This window comes from Larus michahellis, chromosome 25 (assembly GCF_964199755.1).
Source record: "Larus michahellis chromosome 25, bLarMic1.1, whole genome shotgun sequence".
Taxonomy (NCBI): Eukaryota; Metazoa; Chordata; class Aves; order Charadriiformes; family Laridae; genus Larus; species Larus michahellis.
This window is the reverse complement of record NC_133920.1, coordinates 1,297,207-1,312,739: the sequence shown is the minus strand read 5'-3', so window position 1 is coordinate 1,312,739 and position 15,533 is coordinate 1,297,207. Positions and strand designations below refer to the sequence as shown.

At 71.6% G+C, this 15,533-nt stretch overlaps 4 protein-coding genes across 8 annotated transcripts; 3 read left to right on the top strand and 1 right to left on the bottom strand.

The window, feature by feature from the left end:
• The first annotated feature begins 1,649 nt into the window (after positions 1-1,649).
• Positions 1,650-5,479, top strand: ACP5 (acid phosphatase 5, tartrate resistant). Of its 2 annotated transcripts, none has more exons than XM_074567215.1 (5): positions 1,650-1,963; positions 2,803-3,048; positions 3,269-3,396; positions 3,771-4,122; positions 4,947-5,479. In XM_074567215.1, exons 2-5 carry the CDS (start codon positions 2,803-2,805, stop codon positions 5,181-5,183), a joined length of 963 nt encoding a protein of 320 aa, XP_074423316.1. In that variant the 5' UTR covers positions 1,650-1,963; the 3' UTR covers positions 5,184-5,479. The 2 variants fall into 2 exon arrangements, with proteins under 2 accessions (XP_074423316.1, XP_074423315.1); XM_074567214.1 differs by lacking the exon at positions 1,650-1,963 and adding an exon at positions 2,167-2,489.
• A 127-nt stretch (positions 5,480-5,606) lies between these two features.
• On the top strand, positions 5,607-6,861 carry ELOF1 (elongation factor 1). Of its 4 annotated transcripts, none has more exons than XM_074567221.1 (4): positions 5,611-5,730; positions 5,895-6,012; positions 6,250-6,320; positions 6,408-6,861. In XM_074567221.1, the coding sequence occupies exons 2-4, from the start codon at positions 5,897-5,899 to the stop codon at positions 6,470-6,472; spliced, it is 252 nt and encodes an 83-aa protein (XP_074423322.1). In that variant the 5' UTR covers positions 5,611-5,730; positions 5,895-5,896; the 3' UTR covers positions 6,473-6,861. The 4 variants fall into 4 exon arrangements, with proteins under 4 accessions (XP_074423320.1, XP_074423322.1, XP_074423321.1 ...); XM_074567220.1 differs by having other exon boundaries at positions 5,611-5,735; XM_074567219.1 differs by having other exon boundaries at positions 5,607-5,730; positions 6,250-6,861.
• A 589-nt stretch (positions 6,862-7,450) lies between these two features.
• CNN1 (calponin 1) lies at positions 7,451-11,606 on the bottom strand. Its single transcript, XM_074567216.1, is given in 8 exon segments — positions 7,451-7,759; positions 7,761-7,856; positions 8,358-8,504; positions 8,736-8,846; positions 9,412-9,549; positions 9,688-9,754; positions 9,941-10,062; positions 11,202-11,606. Coding segments are annotated over 8 exon segments (876 nt in total). The 5' UTR covers positions 11,265-11,606; the 3' UTR covers positions 7,451-7,627.
• An 857-nt stretch (positions 11,607-12,463) lies between these two features.
• On the top strand, positions 12,464-15,400 carry ECSIT (ECSIT signaling integrator). The gene is made up of 7 exons (XM_074567207.1): positions 12,464-12,698; positions 12,966-13,401; positions 13,575-13,798; positions 14,216-14,270; positions 14,562-14,710; positions 14,914-15,016; positions 15,094-15,400. The coding sequence occupies exons 2-7, from the start codon at positions 13,020-13,022 to the stop codon at positions 15,381-15,383; spliced, it is 1,203 nt and encodes a 400-aa protein (XP_074423308.1). The 5' UTR covers positions 12,464-12,698; positions 12,966-13,019; the 3' UTR covers positions 15,384-15,400.
• Positions 15,401-15,533: the final 133 nt, after the last annotated feature.

Genomic DNA, 15,533 nt, shown 5'->3' with positions numbered 1-15,533 from the left:
TGATCCCCCCCTCGGGGTCAAACCTCCCATTCTGGGGTCAAACCCCCCCTTTTCGGGTCCCCCCCCTCCCCCCAGCTCTCCAAGTGCTTTTTTGGGGGAAACCCCCCCCCCCAATTTTCCCTGATCTTGCCCATCGGGGTCTCCCCCCTCTTCCCCACCCCCCCATACTGCAAATTTGTGTTTTTTATTATTGTTTTTGGGTAGTTTTGCTCCGGCCCCGCGTTCCGGGGGGGTCACTGGGGGCCCCAATTCCCCACATGGGGCCCATGACCAGGGGTGGGGGTGGGGAGCTGGGGGGGGTGGCGGGGGCATTTGGGGCCGTTTTGCTCGTTTTGGGGTTTTTCTGCACCTTTGGCTGATTTCAGTGTTGGGGGGATGGGATGGGGCCCCCCCCACCCCACCCCTGGGCAGTTTTGGGGGGGGAGGTGGGTCCAGCTTTTCCCCCCCCCAGCCCCGGGTTTGGGGCCAGATGGACCAAAATTGCATTTGCCTTAGACCCCCCCCACCCCCGTGTGCCTTCCCCCCCCCAATGCCCCCCCCCCAAAATGGGGACAATCATTAGGGCCCCCCCCCTTTGGGGGCCCCCACTCTGGGGTGAACCCCCTCTTTGGGGGCCCGACCCACAGGTTTCTGGGACCCCCCCCACCAGCAGTGCCCCCCCCCCCCCCCCGGGAAACAGCTCACCCCACCCCCCCAATTTTGGGGCTCCCCCCATTTTGGGGCCCCCGTTGGGGCCCCCCACCAGCAACGGGGCCCCCAACATTTGGGGACCCCCCCACCAGCAATGGGCCCCTCCCCCGGCAGTGGGACCCCCCCCCCCCCCCCAGTTCTGGGCACCCCCATTTCGGGACCCCCATCCCCCCCCGGCTCCAAAGCGTTGGGGGGGGCGGGGGGTGCGATGTCGGGGGGCGTCGCTCTCGGGGGGGCCCCCACACACACACCAGCGTTGCACCTTTGGGGACCCCCACCCCCAGGTTGCCCCTCACCCTCCCGCACGTGGTAGTGACGTCATTTCCCGTTGGGGTGGGTCGGCCCCTCCCCCCAGATCGAGGAGAAAAGGAGAAAAAAAAAAAAAAAAAAACCAACAAAAAAACCACAACCCACCCCCCCCCCCCCCCCCCCCGCCAAAGGCGCCGCCCGCGAGCGGGAAAGAGGAAAAACCCGCGGAAAAGGGGCAAAAAAAAAAAAAAAAAAAAAAAAAAAAAAAACAACAAAAAAAAAGGACAAAAAAAGGAAATAAAGTGTCGTACCCGCCCCCCGCCCCGCCTCGGCCCGCGGGGGGGTTGGGAGGGGGGGAGGGGGAGGTCGCGGAGGGCCGGGAGGGGGTCACGGAGGACGGGGGGGGGCAAAGGGGAGATGGGGCTTCCCGGGGGGGGGGGCGGTCAGGGGGGTGGGATCGTCATGGAGGATGGGGGGGGCTCGAGGGGGGTCACGGGGGGATGGGGCGGCGGTTACGGAGGCTTGGGGGGGGTCTAAGGGGGAATGGAGGGGGGGGGTCACCGGGGGGGGGCCGCATCCCCCGACGGCCGCGCCGGCAGCAGCCGCTGCCCCCGGATGGTCCCCACGGCGACGGGGTCCCCTTAGCAACGGGGTCCCCTTAGCAACGGGGTCCCCTTAGCAACGGGGCGCGCGGTGATGGGTTCCGCGTAGCGACCGGGTCCCCTCGCGGGGGGTGGGGGGGGAACCCTTTGCCCACGGAGGGGGCGGACACCCCGGGGGCAGCCCCAAAATAGGCCGATTTCTCCCCGTTCCGCGGGGGGGGGCAAGAGGGACCCAGGTGTCCGGGCCGCTTGAAGGGTCAAAGGGCGGTGCCCACACACCCCCTCCCCCCCACCTGGAGGGACACCGGCGTCCGGAACACTCCCCCCCCCCCCCGGCCACATGCCGGGCCTCGCTGCCCCTCCCGCAGTTGCAGAGGATCCAGGTGGCCGGGACCCCCCCGGCCCCCCCCCGGCTCCCCTCGGTGAGATGCGGAACTGGGCAAACTGGTGAGACTGGGCCGGGCCGGACGCCTGCCTCCCTTCGAGCTCGGGGGGGGGCTCGGACCCCTGCTCGCCGCCCCCCCCGCCCCGTAAGGGACCCAGGCGTCCGGCTGCCCCCCCCCCCCCCCCGGCTCCCCGCGCTGCTCGTGGCCTCGCTGGAGAAGGCGGCGGGGGTGGGCGCCGGGGCGCTCCCGGACGCCGGGGGTCCCGCATAAGCCGTGAACTGGCCGCGGCTCGAGCAGATTTGGGGCATTTCGGGGATTTCCGGCGGCGGCCGGGCCTGATTCCCGCCCCCTCCCCCCCCCCCCGGGCCCCCCAGTGTCCCCAGTGCTCCCAGTGCCCCGCGGCCCGCCCTCCCCCCCACCCCGTGGCGGCCCCGTGTCACCGCGAGGCGTCAGGTGACGGCGGGGCCGGGGGGGGGCACCGGGCGGCGCGACCCCACTTCCCCTTTTGGGCCCATAAAGCGCCGGAGGGGACACGGGAGGGGACGCGGGAGGGGACACGAGGGTGAGTGGCCCCCGGGAGGGGTTGGGGGGGAGGCGGCCTGGACCCCTGGGTGCCCCTTTCCGTACCGGTGAGGCTGGGCTGCCCCAGATGCCTGGGTCCCCGTGCTGGCCGGGGGGGGGTGGTGGTGCTGGGGACCCTCTCCCAGGACACCTGGGTCCCACAGGGGGGGACTGAGACCCCCTGGCACCCCCCCGGACGCCTGGGTCCCGTGGGGGGGGGGGGTGGGACCCTCCTGGACCCCTGGGTCCCATGGGTGGGGAGCGGGACCCCTGGGACCCCCCGCACCCCTGGGTCCCACGGGTGCTGTCTGCAGATGCTGGCGCTGCTGTGGATGACGGTGACGGTGGTGGCCGGGGGGGGCCCCGAAGGGGCTGTGCAGTTCCTGGCAGTGGGTGACTGGGGGGGCGTCCCCGACCCCCCTTTCGCCACCCCCCGTGAAGTGGCCACGGCAGCAGCCATGGGCCGTGCGGCCACCGACCTCGGCGCCGACTTTGTCCTCGCCCTCGGGGACAACTTCTACTATGAGGGGGTGCAGGACGAGTGGGACCCCCGCTTCCAGGTATGGCCCTGCAGCTCCAGGGTGGGGGCACCCTGAAATGCGGGGGGGGGAGCCCAAAATCTGTAGGGGGGAGCCCCTATGTCGAGGGGGGAGTTTCAGGAGGGACCCCAGAACCCTTGAGGGGGACACGAATGTCCTGGGGGGGGGTTGGGGGCAGCTCCCATGTCCCCCCTCCATCGTGTGTGTGCGTCCCCCGTGTCATTTTTCCCCCCCCCGGCAGGAGACCTTTGAGGAGGTGTTCACGGCCCCCGGGCTGCAGGGGCTGCCCTGGTTCGTGCTGGCCGGGAACCACGACCACGCCGGGAACGTCACCGCGCAGCTGGCCTACAGCCACCACTCCCCCCGATGGTACGGACCCCCCCCTTCCCTCCCCCGGGACCCCTGTGCCCTTGCTGCTCCCTGGCATGGCCACCTGCCCGTGTCCCCCAGTCCGCCTGTGTCCCCACGTCCTCCCCGGGTGTCCCCATGGTGTCCCCGAGCCTCCTGTGTCCCGCAGGCACTTCCCACGCTGCCAGTACAGCCTGTGCCTGGCGCTGGGGTGTCCCCGGGGTGTCCTGAAGTACCCCGGGATGTCCCCACAGTGTCCCCAAGCCCCCCGTGTCCCACAGGCACTTCACGTGCTGACACCACAGCCTGCACCTGGTGCTGGGGTGTCCCCGCAGCGTTCCCCGGGTGTCCCCAAGGCGTCACCAAGGTGTCCCCAAGCCCCCCGTGTCCCGCAGGCACTTCCCGCACTACTACTACAGCCTGCGCCTCTCCCTGCCGGGCACCAACGCCTCGGCCCGGCTGCTGGTGCTGGACACGGTGCTGCTGTGCGGCGGCGGGGATGACTTCGGGGTGGGGGGTGCCCCCACGGGCCCCCGGGATGCAGCGGCGGCGGCGGCGCAGCTGGCCTGGCTGCGGGGACGCCTGGCCGCCGCACGCCACGACCGCTACGTGCTGGTGGCCGGTCACTACCCGGTGTGGTCGGTGGCCGAGCACGGCCCCACCGCCTGCCTCGTGCGGCTGCTGCGGCCACTGCTGCGGCGTCACCGCGTCACCGCCTACCTCTGCGGCCACGACCACAACCTGCAGGTGAGCCCAGGCCTCTGGGGGACCCCCAGAATCCCCCACGGGACCCTGATGTCCAGGGACCCCCCCAAAACCTGACATGGGACCCTGGTGCCGGGGGGACCCCCAGAATCCCTCACGGGACCCTGATGTCCAGGGACCCCCCCAAAACCTGACATGGGACCCTGGTGCCGGGGGGACCCCCAGAACCCCCCAAGGGACACTGGTGTCCAGGGACCTCAGCCTCTGGGGGACCCCCAGACTCCTCCACAGGATCTGGGTGTCCAGGGACCCCCCCCAAAAACCTGACATGGGACCCTGGTGCCGGGGGGACCCCCAGAATCCCCCACGGGACCCTGATGTCCAGGGACCCCCCCAAAACCTGACATGGGACCCTGGTGCCGGGGGGACCCCCAGAATCCCCCACGGGACCCTGATGTCCAGGGACCCCCCCCCAAAACCTGACATGGGACCCTGGTGCCGGGGGGACCCCCAGAATCCCCCACGGGACCCTGATGTCCAGGGACCCCCCCCCAAAACCTGACATGGGACCCTGGTGCCTGGGGAACCCACCCTCAACATGACTGTGGCATCTGAGCAACCCCCTAGCCCCCCCCATGGGACTCTGCTGTCCAGAGACCGCGGCCCCTGGAGGACCCCCCACCATGGGACCCTGGCATTGAGGGGACCCCCCCCCACTGGACCCCAATGTCCAGGGACACCCCCATCCCCCCAACACTGAGGTGTCCCTGTAGGGGGGTGGGGGGGGCATGGTCCTGGTGTTGGGGGGGGACCCAGGCATCCGGCCCCCTGCTAACCCGCCCCCCCCCCCGTCTTTGCCCCCCCAGTTCCTGACGGAGGGGGGGGTGGGCTACGTAGTGAGTGGCGCCGGCAACTTCGTGGAGGGGTCCCAGCACCACGCGGGGGCCGTGCCCCCCGGCTCCCTCCGCTTCTTCTTCGGGCCCCCCGCCTCACCCGGTGGCTTCGCCCACCTGCGCCTGGATGCCCAGGCGGCCACCGTCACCTTCCTGGAGGCCACTGGCCGCGTCCTCTACCGGGTGGCCTTGCCCCCCCGTGACCTCTGACCCCTGAAGGACCACCCGGACACAGCAGGGCAGGGGCGTGGGAGCACCCGCCGTCCCCAGCGCGGGGGGACCCCGGTCACCCCCCCTCAACGTGTCCCCGGGCCCCGCGTGGGGGCGGCCGGCAGGACACACACCCCCCCCCCCGCCGGGCGCTGGGGGACCCCCCGAGACCCTCGACCTCAGGGGCAGAGGGCGGGACCCCCGTGACCCCTGACGCCCCCCGTGGGACCCCCCCCCCAGCCCGGACCCCCGCGGGGTGCCTCCCTCTCCCCCCAATAAAGGGCTTTGGACGGAGACGCCGCCGCGATCGCTCGCCCCGAAACCGCCGCGTTTCGCCCCAAATCGCGGGGGAGGGGGCGGGGCAACCGTCGGGCCACGCGGTGGCAGCGGCGACCCGGGCCCGCCCCTCTCGGCCGCAGATTGGCTGCGGCTGCGCGTCCGTCAGCCAATGGGAGCAGCGCGGCCTCGGCCGGGGCCGGGGTCACTTCCGGGTCGCGGCTGCAGAAGCGGCGGGAGCGGAGCGGAGCGGGTCGGAACGCGGCGGCAGGTTCGGTGGGTTCGGGGCGGGGGGGTCGAGCTTGGCCCCGTCGTCGTAGCCCGTTGCGGGTCGGGGCCGCGCCCGCGCGGGCTCGGGGCGCCGGGCTGTAGCGGGGTGAGGTCCGCGTTCAGCCGGGGCTCGCTCCGTGACCGGCTCCGTGGCGGTTCCCGCAGCCATGGGCCGCCGTAAGTCCAAGCGGAAGCCGCCGCCCAAGAAGAAGATGACGGGGACGCTGGAGACGCAGTTCACCTGCCCCTTCTGCAACCATGAGAAGTCCTGCGACGTCAAGATGTGAGCGGGGGGCTGGGGGCAAGGCCCCGGCAGAGGGAAGGCCCGGGAGGGGGACACGGCCCCGGGCGGGCACGGCTGGGAGCGGGGCACGGCCCGGCCCGGAGAGGGAGGAGGGGGGACGGGGTACGCGTTCCCGGGGGACAGAGCGCGGCTCGGACAGGGAGGGCGGGGAACGTGGCCCGGGGCAGGGGGGCGGTTGGGGGCCGCCTGTCGCAGCCTGACCCCTGCCGCCCCCAGGGACCGTGCCAGGAACACGGGGGTGATCTCCTGCACCGTCTGCCTGGAGGAATTCCAGACGCCCATCACCTGTATCCTTACTGGGACCCCCCCCTGCACGCTCAAACCCTCCGCGCCCTGCTCTGCCTCCCTGTTACTGCCTTAACGCCCGCCCTGAGATCTGTCGGAGCCGGTGGACGTTTACAGCGACTGGATCGACGCCTGCGAAGCTGCCAACCAGTAGCAGCCGGGGCAGCCCCTGCCCACTGCGCGACCCCAGACCCCCGGGGAGACACGTTCCTGCCCGAGACGTGAGGGCAGTCACATCCCGGCCACTCCTTAGTGGTGTTTTCTTTGTGTTTTCTTTACGTTTTCTACTTTTCTTTCCCCAAGCACAGGGGCTCCAGCTCACATGGGGACCCAGGACGTTTGTCCTCCCCTCCCCGGGGACAAGACCCCCTGCTTTTGGGGCAGGTCTGGGGGAGGGGGCTCTCCTGGCCCCTCTGGGCCTTGTCCCCATCCCGGGCGCTTCATTGCTGCTCGCCAGCGAGCTGGGGACAAGGGCTGGGCACGTGGGCGACACATTTTGGCAGAGCTGCCCTCGAATAAAAGCCCTGGTGGGGCCGGGCCGGGGCTGTGCATCCTTGTCACTGGCGCCGGCATGGGGACGTGTGGGGATGGCCCCATGGGGTCTGTAGGGATCATCAGACCCACACAATGCTGAGGCCCTAACGAGGATCAGCGGCGCTAACAAATCTCCTCTGGTTTCACAGCTGCACTGAGACAAATTGTCGCCGTCGGCCACCAGCTCCTAAACCTGGGGACTCTGTTACCTACTCCCCGGGGACCTCGTTAGGGTGGACCGTGTCATCGCGGGTGCCTGCGTGGGTAGGAGGGGCCGGGGCCAGGCATTGCAGGGGCTCTGTGAGGGGAACCTGGACGTTGAAATGTCCCCTCTGTGGCACTGTGTGTCCCCCTGTGCCCCCTCTGTGTCTTGGTGTCCCTCTGTCCTTGTTCCTCTTCAATGTCCCCCTGTCCCCTTGTGTGCCGCAGTGTCCCCCCGTCCTTGTCCCATCTCTGTGTCTCACTGACCCCCCACCTTATTCTGTCCCTCCCCACCTCGTGGCCTCCCTGCCCCCCCGTAGTCCCCCCGCCTCGTTGTCCCCTCTCTTGCCATTGTGCCTCGTTGTCCCCCCCGTGCTGTCACCCGTGGAGGCGGCAGTTTTGCGTGTGGCTTTTATTGTGCCTCGGTGGCTTCACACGGGAAGGGGAGGCGTTGGCGGCGGTGTGGCCGAGCCCCCCCCGGCCGAGCCGGCCCCGCGGGGCCGCGGTGAGGCCGGTGCGGTGCGGCCCTGCGCAAGGCAGGGCAGTTGCGGTGCAAGCGGCCGCCGGCCGGCGGCTACTGGGAGTTGTAGAGGCCGTTGAGGCCGTCCTCGCCCAGCAGCTCGGGGCCACCGCAGTACTTGGGGTCGTAGACCTGCCGCGGCAGCCCGTACACCGTCATGCCCTGCTGCGAGGCCCCCTTGTTGCTGGCCCATCTGCAGCCCGATGGTCATCGTGTCGCAGCGCTCCATGCCCAGCGCCGGCTCGAAGATCTGCCGCTTCGTCCCCGGTGCTGTCATCCCCGCCTGGGGAGGGGGGGGGGGCGGCGCTGGGGATGGCAACCTTGGCCTCCCCAGGGCGGGGATTGGGGGCGGGGGGGTGTCCCTGTCCTCCCCCAAGGGTCCCCAGCCTCCCTGTGGGTCTGGGGTGTGCGGGGGGTGTCCCCCTGTCCTCTCCAGGGGACCGGAGGGGGTCCCCGCTCCTCCCCAGAGTGTGCTTCATCCTCCCCAGCTGTCCCTCAGCCTCAGGAGACCGCGTCAGGATGTTGAGGGCCCTGGGAACCACCCCTGTCCTCCCACCCACTGCCCTTGGGGTCTCCCTGACCCCCTCCTTCCAGTGCCGCGTCCCCAACTCCCTGTACCTGGCCAACCTGACACTAAGATCCCCCTGGGGACATCAGTGTCCCCATGCCTGGCTGGCCCCACACGGCGAGGTCCCTGCAGGGATGGCAGTGTCTGCGTCCCTCCTGCCCCACCCTCGCCCGATGGCCTTGATATCCCTGGGGACGGTGACCCCCCTGTCCCCACCTGGCTGGCGCCCTTGTTGGTGCCCATCTGGAGGCTGATGGTGGCCTGGTCCAGGGGCTGGTCCGTGCCCAGCTTGGGGTCGTAGAGGTGCCGCCGCGTCCCGTAGGCCGTCATGCCCTGCTGGCTGGCGAACTTGTTGGTGCCCATCTGGGGACAGGGGAGAGGGGTCAGAGGTGGGGACAGGGAGGATGGCACCCATGGCACCAACCACACCACCTCTGCCGCCTCCGTCCACAGCAAAAGTCCATGTCCCCAAGAGACACCCCCCCCCCCCCGAGGGACAGCTGGGCACCCCACGTGTTCTGGTGTCTCACAGCATCCCCTGTGCACCGAGCATCCCGCCGTGGTCCCCTGTGTCCTTGTGTGACCCCGTGTCACCTGGAGGCCGATGATGTTCCTGCCTTCGCGCAGCTTCTCGGGGTGGAAGCGCCGCTGCTGCTTCTCCGCGTACTTCACCCCCAAACCTACGTTGTTCCCCTTCGTCTTGGCCTGTGCGAGACCTTGGGGCTTGGGGTGTGCACAGCCCTTGCCCCAGCAGAGCCCCCCGACCCACATTTACTGCCCAGCTCCCCTGGGACTGCCCCAAAACTCCCCTGGACCCCCCTCAGGCCCCAAATCCCCCCCAGCTTTTCCCGATTTGTCCCTGTCACCCAGCGGGTGAGGGCGATGGGGGAGGATGGGACCTGAGCGTGGTTGGTGTCCTCCTGGGGGATATGGGGAGCCCTCAGACACCCCCAGGACCCCGTCCTGTCCCAGCAGAGACCTGCCTGGTGAGGGCAATGAGGGTGGACTGAACCGCGTGTCTGTCAAGGGAACGTGGGGGCCCTCCAGCACCCCCTGGGGACCCCAGCCACCCCCCAAGGACCCCCAGCCACCCCCAAGGACCCTGTCCTGGCCCAGCAGGGGCCTGTCTGGTGAGGGCAGTGAGGGTGGACTGGATGTATCTGTGGTTAGTGTCCTTCAAGGGGAAGGTGGTGACCCTCCAGCACCCCCGAGGACCCCCAGCCGCGCCCCAAGGACCCCCAGAGCTCCCGTCCCGCCCCAGAAGGGTCACCTGGCTGGCAAGGGCGATGAGGGTGGACTGGACCTGCGTGTGGTTGGTGTTCTCGAAGAGGTCGTTGGCCTCGAAGATGTCATGGGGCTTCACCCCGTAGCGCGTGATGGCCCGCAGGAAGTTCCCGATGTTCTCCAGCTGCGCACAGGTCAGCTCGGAGCCTGGCCCCCTGGCCCGGCCCCTCGACCCCCACCCCCTGCAGGTCCCCAAGTACCCCTGTGGTGCACCCCCGCCAAGCCCCAACCACCCCACCCCCCACTTCAGGACCCCCCTCACCTTGTGCCAGTTCTGGACAGGTTCGTTCACCTTCTGCACGGAGCCGGGCTGCAGCTTGTTGATGAGCCTGGGGGGGAGCCGGGGTCAGGGTCAGGGCGGGGGTCATCGGGGGGCAAGGGACGGGGTCAAGCTTAAGGTCCAAGGTCAAGGTTGGTCTGAGGGTGACCCCAGACTCTAGCTGGGGTCAGGGGTGAGCCATGCCCCCAAAGGACAGCCTGGTCCCCAAGCTGGGGTCAGAGGTTAGGGGTCATACTCGCAGAGGATGACGCCGTCCTTGAGGCCATCCATGAAGCTCTCCCCAATGCGGCGGCCGGTTGTCCCCTCGATCCAGGCGCGCAGCTCCCGCTCCCGCTGTGGGTCATACTTCTGCGCCAGCTGGGGACGGGGACAGGGGACACAGTCAGGGGGACATGGGGGACACCGTCAGGGGGACATGGGGACATAGGGACACCGTCAGGGAGGCATGGGGGGCACCATCAGGAGGATGCTGTCAGATGGGGGGACACAGGAGGGGATGGGGGGTCTCAGCACGGGGCAGGGTAGACGTGGGGAGACACCCGGGGGGGGGCGGTGTCAGCCTGGGGGGTGACACACGAGCTCAGCCCCTGCTTCAGCCCCCCCACCCTCGGTCGGGGGGCAGAACAGCCCTGGATGCCTGGGTCCCCCCAGTGCCGGGAGAAGGGATAGAGAGGTGGGGGGACCCGTGCCAGGGAGCGGGGGGGGGAATCTACCCCCGCAAAGCAGGGAGGACCCAGGCGTCCGGGCCCCCCCCGCCCCCCCCGGAGGACCCAGGCGTCCGGGACCGCCGAACCTTTGCCCATATATAGCCCCGGGCCGCGGCCGCCCGCCCGCCGCGCTCCGACGCCTTATAAGGGCTCGCGGCGGGGCCGGGGGCGGCGGGGCCCCCCCGGGCCACCCGGGCCTCCCCCCCCCCCCGGGGTTAACCCTTCCCGCGCCGCTCCCCACAGCCGCCGGCGGACGGAGGACCGGGGCGCTCCCCGCTCCCCCGCGGAGCGTCTGCGGGGGGAAACTGAGGCACGGCCGGTGGGACCCAGGTGTCGCCCCCCCCCCCCCCTCCCCTCCGGGACACGGCGGGGACCCAGGCGTCCGGGTGCCCATCGCCTGCCCCCCCCCGCCCAGAGGGGACCCGGGCGTCCGGGCTCCCCCGCCCGGGGCAGCACCAGGGACAGCGCCAGGTCCTGCCCCCGCCCCCCCCCGGCTCCGTCCGGGCCCGGCCCCCGCGCCCCCCCCGCCGGCTCCGGTCCAACCGGGCCCTGTCTTTCTCCCTGGGTCCGGTTCAACCGGGCCTGGCCCGTCCCAGTCCGGTTCGGTCCGACTGGGCTCGGGTCCCGCCCGATCGGGTCCGGGCCCCTCTCCCGGTCCGGCCTGATGCTGCCCGCCCCGGTCCCGGTCCGGTCCAACCGGGCTCTGCGCCCCTCGGTCTGGTCCGTCCGGGCGCTGCCCCCCTGCCCGGTTCGGTTCTCTTCGGTTCCGTCGGGTTCCGTTCCCCCCACCTTATTCTTCACCTCGGCCGACAGCCCGTAGGCCGGCCCGCGGTTGAAGTGCGCGTTGGACATGGGCTCGGTGCGGGAGGGGCCCGGTGGGTCCCGGTGGGTCCGGTCGGTTCGCCCCGGTCTGGGCCTGTCCCGGCTCGGCTCGGCTCCGCTCGGTGCCGTCGGGTCGGGTCGGTCCCTCCGGGGTCGCTCGGTCCCGGTCCCGACCCGGCGCCGCCGCCGCCACTTTTAAAAGTCGGCGGAGGGCGCAGAGCCCCCCCCGGGCCCGGGCCGCCGCCAGCCAATCCGCGCCCCTCGCCGGGCTGATGTCACCGCGGGGAGGGTGGTGGCGTCATTTTTTCCACATTTTAGCGGGGGGATTCCGGGGGGGCGGGGGAGCCCCGGGCCGCCCCCTTCGCCTCCAGCACCCCTCAACCCCCCCACAATCCACCGTCCCCCATCTCCCGCCCTTCCCCCGACCCCCCCCGTCCCTCTGTCCATCCCTCTGTCCCGTCCCTCTTTCCTCCCCCCTCCCCGCGCTGTCCCCCCCCACTCCTGGGTGCCCCCGGGCGCCTGGGTCTCCCCCCACTCCTCGGTCCCCCCGGACGCCTGGGTCTCCCCCCAGATGCCTGGGTCCCCCTGAATTCCTGGGTCCCCCCACACAGACGCCTGGGTGACCCCAGTCCTGGGGGGGTGGGGGTGGAGCGGTGGGGGCGGGGCGGTTCGGACTCCTGGGTCCTCCCGGTGCCGTCAGCGGATCGGACTCCGCCGGCCGCGGGGGAGGGACGGTTCGTCACGGGCGGGGAATGCGCCCCCCCCCCGCCCCCCCCCCCCCCCCCCCGGGATCGCGGCCGAGGGGACCCAGGCGTCCGGGCCCCGCCCCCCCCGCGGGGACCCGGCTGTGGCGGGGAGGGGGAGGGGGGTTGTCGCCGTCCCGCGGCCTCGAAAGGAGCGATCCGGGGGGACCCCGACGCCCGGGGCCGCCCCCTCCCGGCCCGCGCTGCCGTTTACCATTTATAGCAGCCGTTGCAGCTCCGACGTCACCGTGCCCCGTGTGACGTCACGGCGAGCCCCAGGCTCCGGCATGGCCCGGCGGTGCCCAAGGCCGCCGCTGTCCCCCGTCCCGCCGTCGCCGTGTGTCCCCGGCTCTGACATCATCGCGGAACCCCGTCTCTGACCTCATCCGTGGGGCGCGCTCTGACATCACAGGGAACCCCCTGGAGCCCCGCCCCTCCGCGCCGCCAATCACCGCCAGGGCCCCGCCCCCAGGCCAGGGACGGGCGGGGATTGGCTCCGCCTCAGACCCCGCCTTCTGACCCGGAAGCACTGGCCGACGGGGTCGGCGGCATCATGGCGGCGCCCTGCGGCGCGACCCGGCGGGGGATTCCGGTGTCCGGCCGTGACCTCTGCCTTCTGCCCGCCCCCCCCCCCACCGGCGACGAGCCCGCGGCGTCATGAGGCTGAACTGGGCTCGGGGCGCTGCCCCGGGGGCTCTGGGGGGGCTGGGGAGCGCCGCAGGTGCGGGGGGGTCGGGGGGAGGCCGAGGGACGGGGGGGTGCGGGGGACACGGCGTGGGGTGAGAGGACACAGGGGGACACGGGGGGTGCGGGGCACGGGGATGGGCCGGGGGACACAGCGGGGGATGGGGGGACGCGGGGGGCACGGGGACGGGGGTTTGGGGGGGGACACAGTCGCCACGGGCATGGCGGGGACACGGCGGGTGCCTCGGCCGGGTGGCAGCATGGGGCACCCGGTCCCCCTAAACCACCCTTTTCTCCCTCCCAGATCGCTCGGAGCCTGTGCCAGCGCAGCAGCCGCCCCGCGGGGGACCCGGCAGGGATGGCCTGGGGGGACGCCTCGGGGGACGCCTCGGGGGACGCCTCCGGGGACGCCTCGGGGGACGCCCGGTGGGCCCCGTCGCGGCGCAGCCCCCCCCGCGGGGCGCAGGACAAGGACCGGGGCCCCACAGCCTTCGCGGCGGCACTGACGGCGCTGGAGCAGGCACCCGGGCGGCGCGTGGGGAGGCTGGAGCTGGTGGCGGCGGCGCTGGCGGCCATGCCGGCGCTGGGGGTGGCCCGGGAGCGGGAGGCCTACCACCGCCTGCTGCGGCTGCTGCCCCGTGGGCCATGGGTGCCCCGCGGGCCCATCCAGCGCCTACTGGCCCCCTTCCCCCGGCAGCAGGAGTGCGGCCTCCAGATCCTGGAGCAGATGGAGCGATACGGTGGGTGTGGGCAGGGGGGAGGCGGTGCCAGCCCCTGGGGAGGGGGCCTGGATGCCTGGGTGCCCCGGGGAGGGGGTGACTGGTTTCTTGGGGAGGGGGTGCCCAATTGCTTTGGGAGGGGGCGCGGATGCCTGGGTCCCCACGGACGCCTGGACACCCGGGTCCCTGTGCAGGCGTGATGCCGGACGCGGAGACGCGGTTTCTGCTCCTGGGGGTCTTCGGGCCCCGCAGCCGCCCCGTGCGCAAGTGCCAGCGGATGCTGTACTGGCTGCCACGGCTGCGCCACGTGGACCCCCACCCCCTGCCCCCCTGCCTGCCGCCCCCCGGCCTGGCCACCGCCCGCCTGGGTCTGCGCCGGATCGCCAATGACCCCGACGCCCGCATCACCGTCTACCAGGTGGGACATGGAGATGGGGGACATGACAGGGGACGTGGCGACAGGGGATGTGGGGATGGGGACACTGGGGGACATGGCGATGGGCGGATGGGGGCAGGAGACCGGCATCACCATCTACCAGGTGGGACAGGGGGATGGGACACACCAGGGGACATGGGGGGACATGGGGACACAGGAATGGGTGGATGGGGGGCGGTGGGGGACCAGCATCACTGTCTACCAGGTGGGACATGGGGATGGGGGACATGGGGACGGGGAGCTAGGGGCATCAGACGTGAGGACGGGGTTGCAGAGGGGTCCTCTCTGTCACCATGGCTGGGGCTGGGGGGGGAGCCCTTGGGGACACGGTGCCCCAGCGAGGCCCTGATGTCCGTGGGCCGTTAAGGGGCAGCTGGTGACACCGTCTCCCTCCTGCAGCGGCCAGTGCCGGACGAGGGGGATGACGAGGGCTCCGTCCAGCCCTACATCGTCGGTGAGTGTCAGGGGACACACGGGGACCCGTGTGTCGGGGAGGCACGTGGACATCTTGGGGCGGGGGGGAATGTGTCTGGGGCAGGGAGCCGTGTGTTTGGGGGGACCCAGTTTGCGAGGTGGCACAGTGTGGGGGGGGTTGGAGACCCTGCCGTCTGCAAGGGACCCAGGCATTCGGGGGAGCCTGGTGTAGAGGGAACCCCGCGGCGTTGGGTGTGGAGAGCCTTGTGTGGGGGTTTGGGGTCCCCAGTGCTGGCATGGGGTCCCCAGCTCCCCCTTTTCCCCCTCACAGGTGCCCAGAGCCCAGACCAGCAGGCGCTGCTGGCCCGGCATGGCCCAGATTGGCCCGTCTTCGTGGAGGGGCCGTTCCCCCTCTGGCTGCGCAGCACCCGCCTGTGCTACTACGTGCTGCGGGGGGACCCCCTGCCCCCCCACCTGCGGGTGAGCCCGATGCACCCCAGGGCTGGGGAGGGGATGGGATAGAAGGGGAAGGGGACCCCATGGCCTGGATGGGGAGGGATGGGCTACCCATGTCCACAAGGGGGTTCCCCTGACCCAGGACAGGAGGGGACCTGGGCCCTGGGGGGCGGGGGGAGCCCCGGCACAGGACAGGTAGGAGGGGCCCCCACTTTCCCTGCTCCCAGGAGGACCCCCCAGACCCTGAGCGCAGCCTCTACTACCCCCTGCACCTTGACCTGGACCTGGAGCGCGGCCCCTGGGACGATGACGACTTCGATGTGGAGGAGGGTAAGGCAGGGGGGGCAGGGGCAGGGGTGAGGGGGGCCCCCCATGCCCCCTCCGCCCCCCTGACCTGTCCCCCACAGTGGAGGAGGGCCCCGTCTTTGCGCTCTGCATGGCGGGGGCGGGCGACCGGCACACGCTAGGCAAGTGGATTGCAGGGCTGCAGGAAGTGAACCCCGTCCTGGGACGCACCCCCGTTGTCTTCCGCCTGCAGGAGGGGGACACCCCGGCTGGCACCCCCCCGGCACCCCACCTGGCAGTGGTGCCACCTCCCCCCGCCACGCTGCAGCCCCCCGACCCACCGCAGGGGCACGGGCGCAGCACCGTCAGCGGTGGGGGGCCGGGGGGTCCCCCCACAACCCCGGGGGAATAAAGGACACGTTGCTGACAGAGGGGTGTCTTGTGGGGGGGGGGTCCGCCGGGGACAGTGCCCGGGGGGGGAGGCGGGGTGAGGGCAGCAGGTGGGCGCTGGGGGCTCAAGGCGTTGGGGGGCGATAGCTGGGGGCATGGGGTGGCTGGAAGG

Bases quoted from the DNA above. Each gene is read 5' to 3' on its own strand.
- ECSIT (XM_074567207.1), top strand. From the start codon at position 13,020: ATGGCCTGGGGGGACGCCTCGGGGGACGCCTCGGGGGACGCCTCCGGG. The intron at 13,402-13,574 runs GTGGGTGTGGGC...GTCCCTGTGCAG, and splicing joins GGAGCAGATGGAGCGATACG to GCGTGATGCCGGACGCGGAG. The intron at 15,017-15,093 runs GTAAGGCAGGGG...TGTCCCCCACAG, and splicing joins CGACTTCGATGTGGAGGAGG to TGGAGGAGGGCCCCGTCTTT.
- ELOF1 (XM_074567219.1), top strand. From the start codon at position 5,897: ATGGGCCGCCGTAAGTCCAAGCGGAAGCCGCCGCCCAAGAAGAAGATG. The intron at 6,013-6,249 runs GTGAGCGGGGGG...TGCCGCCCCCAG, and splicing joins AAGTCCTGCGACGTCAAGAT to GGACCGTGCCAGGAACACGG.
- ACP5 (XM_074567215.1), top strand. From the start codon at position 2,803: ATGCTGGCGCTGCTGTGGATGACGGTGACGGTGGTGGCCGGGGGGGGC. The intron at 3,049-3,268 runs GTATGGCCCTGC...CCCCCCCGGCAG, and splicing joins AGTGGGACCCCCGCTTCCAG to GAGACCTTTGAGGAGGTGTT. The intron at 3,397-3,770 runs GTACGGACCCCC...CGTGTCCCGCAG, and splicing joins AGCCACCACTCCCCCCGATG to GCACTTCCCGCACTACTACT.